At 35.3% G+C, this 7,932-nt stretch overlaps 1 protein-coding gene across 2 annotated transcripts in view; it reads right to left on the reverse strand.

The window, feature by feature from the left end:
- Nucleotides 1-506: 506 nt before the first annotated feature.
- LOC117405339 (ubiquitin-conjugating enzyme E2 G2) overlaps nt 507-7,932 on the reverse strand; it is a 29,390-nt gene continuing 21,964 nt past the window's right edge. For both annotated transcript variants that reach the window (XM_034008318.3, XM_059032085.1), the window contains exons 5-6: nt 6,556-6,696; nt 507-6,158 (exon numbers count right to left, since the gene is read on the reverse strand). In XM_034008318.3, coding sequence (XP_033864209.1) covers nt 6,046-6,158; nt 6,556-6,696 — 254 coding nt within the window. In that variant the 3' untranslated portion in view covers nt 507-6,045. The remainder of the gene's footprint in view (nt 6,159-6,555; nt 6,697-7,932) is intronic.

A 7,932-nucleotide genomic window follows, 5' to 3' on the forward strand; every position in this document is an offset into this window, starting at 1 on the left:
TGAGGTAACAAAAAAAAAAAAAAAAAGAAAAACACTGAGATTGCAGAGCTCATTTTCAGGTGTGAACTGGCTAAGACAACTGTACAAACTGATAAAATTAATTACATGTCCACAATTTATAAATTCATGACACCAATACAAATGACACATTAAAATTGTATTGAAAATTCTAAATAACCCATAAAAACACTCTTCTCAGAAAAATAACTACAGTGCATTTTGCACAAATTCGAGAATGGAATTGTAATAGAAATTTTCACCATAGTAGCAAAATAATTGTTAATTTGAAGACCGTAAAAAAACATTTGTTATTGAGTATTACGTTTCTTTGAGTATTTCTAAAAATAATTAAGCCATGTTTTAGCTGGCAAAAGAAGAACGAAACAATAATGTAATTTAAAGGTTTAACAATATTACTTGTCTTGACAAATAAACACTTTTTTTTTTAAATTTAAATTGGCTAGTCCAAAAAATAATAATTAAAAAAAAATGAATGGAAACATTGATGAAAATTCAAAAGGTTTTTATTTTGATGAAGATTGTAAAAGTACATTTGAAACTGAAAAACACCTTGTGATTTCCTCAGTAAAATTCATTCTAAATAATAATGGCTTGGCTCAGAAATCATTAAAGAATATCCCACAGCCAAAAACAACACATCAGTTTTTTTGTTTTGGGTTTCCTGGCGTTTCCTCCTTCTAGGAGTGGAGGAAGGGTCTTCGGTGGATGTTTCTAGCTGTGCTGCAGGGTGCGCAGTCTGTGTCTCACAAATTGCCTAAACGCTTCCTTTTGTTTTAGATGAAAGTGCAGACGGATTGGTTCTCCTCTTTCTAGTTTTCCATCTGTTTTAAGGTCTTAAACCTAAAGGTACAGAGGATCCCACCACTAACAATTGTTTTCAACCTACATGGTATTGCTTGACATGGAATTACCCAATGTAATCTATACAAATGTAGACTGTAGTTTAGTTATACTGTGAAAAATGAGTGCCTTATTTCTGTGAAGGTCAAAAATGTTTGTGTTTGTCTGTATTAGTCCTGCTGAATAGAAATGTCCACTTTGCAGGTAGTTCATCCAGCAGAAGTCATTGGAGGAGAAAAAAAAAGCACACTCTAAAAAAAGACTACTGGAAAATATACAAGTCAGGTAGGAGAATCTTAAAATGATCACAACAGCACATTGTTACAGGAAGCAGTTACACATAGTACCATTCTGTAGGTTTTGAGTGTCCTGCTATTTTACCCTCAATTTTCTCCCCAAATGTTGTTCCTTCATGGCATCCATGACCAAGCCAGTTGCCTCTTTACACCCAGGAACTCGAGAGCGGATGTCGATGAGCTACCGGCCTGGTGGAAAATAGCCAGCCCTGCATGTATCCGTTTGAGCTCACTAGGTCTACTGTAGCACGATGATGAAAAACAATCTCTGCTGTTTACATGTTCATTGTAGTTCTGTAGCCTGTTTATTAGTAGTAATAACTGTATAATATGGTTTATAGCATCCTGTAACACATTTAAAGATGCATTGTATCATAAAAAAGTAAATGAATAGGACACTAAGGATGTGTAAAAATGTAAGTGCGACAAACACAGACAAATGTACTGTAAAATCTTCTTACATACTGAGATTCTGATTGTCAAAATAACTTCAGTTTCATAACCAAGGTATATGAGATGCCTGTTCAAATGTGACATTGTGTAAATGGAAATGGCTTTAAACAGTGGTTGAACACACAGGGCCAATGCTTTGCATGTTAATATCAGTCTTCAAATTTCCTCTAGTCAGGTCTTCATTTGACACCATTAGTGGTATTCGCATTTTAGAGCTATGCTGGATATGTGTCAATATCTGTACCTCTTAAACTTTTAACAATCTGTCTGGGCAAGACCTCCCAGTCATTGAGTTCAAAAATAAAAACAAATTCAAATCTTTTTCTTTCCCCCCTCTTCTTCATTTTATTGCTTTACTTTTATAGAGCAGGTTATATGCTTTGCTCTGATATAATCTGCGGCATACATCACTGTAAAAGTAACAACGAAGATGAGTAAGCATTCACTTAAAAGAGAAGCAAATAAAACCTGTTATAACCTTTTGAAGCAAGTATAATTGTAGAAAGCCATGGTAGCAAAGAGTGTATTTCATAGCTTCTTTTAAATGCACATATGCTTTAGCTGTACTCTTTAAAATAGTTTGTCGCAGTTGCTAACCCAAGTCAGATTGCCCATATATTTTATTTATTTATTTTTATTATTATTATTTTGCTACCACAAAATCATTGAGGAGGGTCTAATAGTTGCGACTAGATGCAGCATCTCGTTTACAAACAGAAGAGTTTTTAATCGTGTTTGGCAAAACAATTCCCATAATTACTCAAAACCCCCAAATCACTAAAGATAATGGTTATTAATCTAGCTCAGCTGTCCAGGATAACGGACAAAGGCATGAAATGCATGAATCAACTTTTTTTTTTTTTTAAACTTGTACAGCTGTATGTGTGTACGTGAAATATCCAAACTGACTAAATTCGCACTGAACAACTCTACTCCTGGAGGTGGTCCTGGTTCGATGGTAAACAATAGCCTATGCAACAACATTTGCTTTCAGTCTATATCAAAATCAAATCAACCCCCGCTCGACTGCTCAGAAAATGAAGATTATGTGTAAATACTCTACGTACCAGTTGTTAAACCACTTGATTAGCCTGAAGTGCCGATGTCATCAGCTACACGAATGCTAGCATTTGAAATGGACTGTAGAGCACTCTAGCTACGTACTGAATTGGAATGAGTTTGCTATCAGGAGATGACAGGACTTTGAAACAAGAGGACTATAACAAGACCTGAAAAGTTGGGCATCAACATGCTGGTAAGTGTTTACTGTTTCCTGACTTTAAATTCTGATTCTAAAATGTTTCTGCAGATAAGTGATGGATTAACAGTCCACAATTTGCCTAACACAGTAGCAATTTATATATATTAAATACTTAATGCTTTATTAAACCAAGTCCCATGATAGCCCTTTAACGCTAGAACAGCCGCGCGGGTCAATTTGACCCATTTTGGATTTAAAATGTTAATTACTCTTCCATTGTGAATCGTAAGCCACGTCTTTTCAAGAGAGCAGCGCCTTCATGCAGCCAGCATTTTGGAGGCTGGACTACGGCAATGTACTGTGGCTCACCGTCTTGGGTGCTCACAGCCAGCAATTTCAAACCTGGCAAGATGATATAACCAGACACACTCTGTCAATGACAGGCCATGAACTGGGAGACCAAGAGTCACAACACCTCCCCAAGATCGACAAATCATTTTGCAGCATCTGATGTCACTGCATCTGCTCTAAAACAGGATTGTGCTTTTTTTGGGTGCTATTTTTGTAGTAATTTGCGTTACATACGCCGGTCTTTGAATGATCAAGTAGGTCCGAATAGCCCCAGATGCACATTATTATTATTATTATTATTATTATTGCATTTTGCGGACAACATAAAGGATTTTTTTTCAAAATGAGCGCATATACAGCACGACTACAAAAACTTGATAAACTAAAATAAACATTTCAAGAGAAACTATTGTGGAAACGGGTGTAAACAGGTATATGTAAAATACAAAACTGTAATGGTAACATAAAAATGAATATGTTACACTACTTCCAGGCGTAATCAGCATAGGCTTACATGCCTGGAAGTAGTGTAACATATTCATTTTTATGTTACCATTACAGTTTTGTATTTTACATATACCTGTTTACACCCGTTTCCACAATAGTTTCTCTTGAAATGTTTATTTTAGTTTATCAAGTTTTTGTAGTCGTGCTGTATATGCGCTCATTTTGAAAAAAAATCCTTTATGTTTTTTTTTTTTTCATTTAAATACTGTGTTTCTGTGGTTCAAACGTTTGATATAAATGATGGTCATGAATAAAACTTGTATGCGAGTTGTATGCGATAGCTTGCCTTTCATTTTCATATTGAAGAACATTAAAAATGTATGGGTCAAAATGACCCATGTGGCGGTTCTAGGTAGTTTGAAAATCCTGCGGTTCTAGTGTTAAGTGGTCGGTATAGTAAGCTACAAAGTCACCTAGGTTTCCATCCAGCTGGTATTTTCTTTTCCATCAAAACTGCACAACTGTTTTGGATTACTAAATGAATCACTGCCATAAGACAGAAAACCTCATTTGATTTCCTTTTATGTCAATAAAATTACTAGAATGTCTACATAACTAAAAATGCATGTATGGATTAAACACCATCAAAAACAACCACTGAACACTTTAGTGTCAATTGCTTACAATGAAGAAAAAAAGAAAAAAGCACAGCAATACATATTGACCAGAGAAATCTGAAAGTATTTGTAATTCTAAACAAAAATACTAATTAATCCAAATTGTGTTAAGACATGCACGGACAGGGCACTACCACTGGGTTTGGGTTCAGTGTTACTCCCTAAAGCAAAGCCAAACTGCAATTAATGCCACGTTTACTTCTTTTGGCATACAGCATCTGCTGGCAGTGCCTATCTCCTCACACAAGAGCAACTTCCTAGTTACCCTGAACACTTTTGCTTCCAGAGTATGGTCTATCAACCCCCAAACCAGGAAGCCAGCCTGCCCCATAGTTTGAAATGTACACTTAAGTAAACACTGAGATAACCCCAACAAGGGAAGGAACCAATGACCTCCAGAAGGTTATTTATAAAATTGTCTCAGAAACAATTTTCTGTTCCATCCCGGCTACAGAAGCAAGATTACGCCTTTTAGTCTGCCTCTCCATAAAACAGTTGAGATCCAGACAAACACACAAATCTTAAACTGAAATCAGAATTAACAGAAGCCATAACTTTGGTCATAACATTAATAGCAAAAGGTTCCACACCACACACACACACACACAATTTTTGTGGCAAGAGAAAGTTGACCTAAAATTTGGACTGCCACACATGATTTGGGCTATGATCTCCTATTAGTGGTGTCATAAAATATTAATAACTGGTTCAAGAAGATGAACATAGTTCTTCAATTTTATCCCCAAAACTTTCAGAAATCAGGAAAGATATTATACTTCTGTTGAAAGTCAAACTACAATTAACATATTTAGTATAATTCAGTTTAAATAAACAAAAAGTCTGATTGCACTTCACAAGTAAAAAACACACTTTCTAAATTGAAAGTTACCCATGTATATATAAAATAAAAACCTTCATCACAGTCTCACTAGTTGGAGGACTAATATATATATATATATATATATATATATATATATATATATATATATATATATATATATATATATACCATTTTACAATAAGGATCAGCCATTGCCTCATTAAACTTACACACAGCTCACTGCAACAGAAACATGGGTAATTTCACAGTCGGATATACTGTAGGCACTACTAAGGAGGGCTTTGTACTACAAAATGGGCTACGTGTTCTTGTTTTACATGCTAAAATACTATTTCTAATCCACAGATGCAGTTTGTCTCATCCTGCTCTAATTATACTGTATGTGCCCTTTCAATACAAAATTTGGAGACAATAACACAATATGGATACCCATGAAGTAATTGACCTAAAATGTTAAATTAAGACAAATATATATATATATATATATATATATATATATATATATATATATATATATAAATATATATATATATATATATATATATATATATATATATATATATATATATATATATATATATATATATCACAATAGAGGTGATTCACTTTGGAATCTTGGTATCCATATATCTGTTAACAGAAATTGCCAGTATGAAAAAAATAACCAAGTTGAATTAACTAATGATTCCTGATACTATGGAGGATTAACATTGTATGTACGAGGTCTCACAAGCGGCCCCTATTGGCAGTAACCACAGCAAAGGTCCTAGACTTAAAAGAAATAGTGGCGTGATATCGCTAGAGAGCGCAAGAGAGATCAAGAGAGATTCTGTTCTCAGCTATGTATTTCGAGTCTCCAAACTATTCTCTTTACACAGAAAAGGAGAGGTCCATTAGGATAAGATGCTCGAGCTGGTATTAAAGTCCCAGGGATTTCTTTACAATCTGTTCAGCTATTTTGAAAAACTGTTCTCTTTCTTCACGCCACATCTTTGACGCGTCCACATTGGCTCCACTCTCATCATTTGGCTCTATGATTAAAAAAAACAGGTTTTATTAGGACACTGTAAAGAGAGAAGTGTGTACACAGGGGTAGTAGTTTGGTATCTCTAGCCATTACTGGTTTGAAGGGAGTAAGTTGAAAATGTAAGATGTAGAGCTGACAGGTCTAGATCATTGTTCTTAGTGGTACTGCAGAAATTAAATCTTTAGTTTGCCAACACCACATTCATTAACTTAATTGCAACATACTTTAATTATCAACCTCCTTTCTATGAGTTCTTCTTAACTTTTGAAACTTCTCATGGCACAACAGAGCAGACCTCTCTGCCATGTTGGTTTGCAGTGTCCCCCAGAGTAAACGTATGAAGAGGGACAGTACAGCAGTGAACGTGGTGCTGTTCTTTCAACAGAAGGGGGTTATCTCACCAGCCAGCATGCTGACGACTGACAGAAGGATCTTCTCAACACTCTGAACGGGACTCCATCTCTCAGCACTGCTCTCATATCCCATCGGGTCATCACCTGGGGCATGAAGGATGGAGATACACACTCGACCGTCTGGGTAGACTGAACACAGAGACAGATACATTAATTAGTCACTCACCAGAAACAGAATTATTTATTGTACAAGGTGATTATTACAAGATTGCTAACATTTGTGTATGAGGAAAGATTGGCATCAGCAGAAGCGAGAAGCCTGTTTATTTGCTACAAGCAGCGATATAGCCACTGACACTCAGTCCTGTAACTTCATTTTGTGTCATGAGTTTTTTCATGAAACTGATGGTCTTAATGGCTGAAAGATCCTCAGCAGGCTATGCAGCTATAGCCAAAAGTTTTGCACCACTTGGAATTTAGGATTGAGACAATTAAATAAACTCTATTGATCATGATGTAATCAAAGAAACTACAAAATGATATTGCAAAAGTCTACTGGAAGCCATAACAGTAGTACAGTATTTCATGTTAGATTTCAAAATGTCAGTTTTTAATTTGTCACTTTTCTGGAAAACTATGAAGTGGTATGTAATTCAATATGTTAATGTAACATTATTCAGCAGGTTTCATTTGACTTTATGAAACAAAATGAGTTAATTGTATAGGGTGATGCAAAACTTTTGGCCATAGCTGTGATTTCCAATACAATACCAGTGAGGCGCAATGTCCTATACCACTTTCAAACCACCATGTGTAACGGGCACTTTTATTTTTATTTTGTATTAGTAGGTGACCTGGAAACATTTAGGAACTATAGTACTTTATTCATCCTAATACCAATTACTGTTTTTTGTTTTTCATTTTGGCATTATAACTAGTGATAATTACAAGATTATGATATTTTTCTCCCAAGAAAATTTTGTAAAAGTAAAACTGATCATTACTGGGATATGCCAAAAGAGACAGATTGAAATCTAATAAAATACCACAAAGCTGCTTCTTCAGTACCACTGCAACAGGTATTCTGTCCAGTCTACTACATAAAATAGAAACTTCTATCGTTTAGCTGTTGCCTGGTGAGGTTTCTCAAATAGGTTATTGCTGTGAAGCACAAGTAAAGGGACACACCGGAACCCAATTATTCCAATGGGATTTAGGACCCAGTAAACTCCAAGACCCTGCTACTACACTATAACCTAAAGCCCTTGGGCACCATCTAACATGTCACATGCAATCACTCAACAGCAGCCCATTTGGGATGATTTATTCATGTTTTTGAATAAACAGTTTCATGTAAACAAAATGAGAAACTGTCAACTCTGGCATTCAGATCGAATATATTACTGGACTATCACACATGTCTCT

This window comes from Acipenser ruthenus, chromosome 10 (assembly GCF_902713425.1).
Source record: "Acipenser ruthenus chromosome 10, fAciRut3.2 maternal haplotype, whole genome shotgun sequence".
Taxonomy (NCBI): domain Eukaryota; kingdom Metazoa; phylum Chordata; class Actinopteri; order Acipenseriformes; family Acipenseridae; genus Acipenser; species Acipenser ruthenus.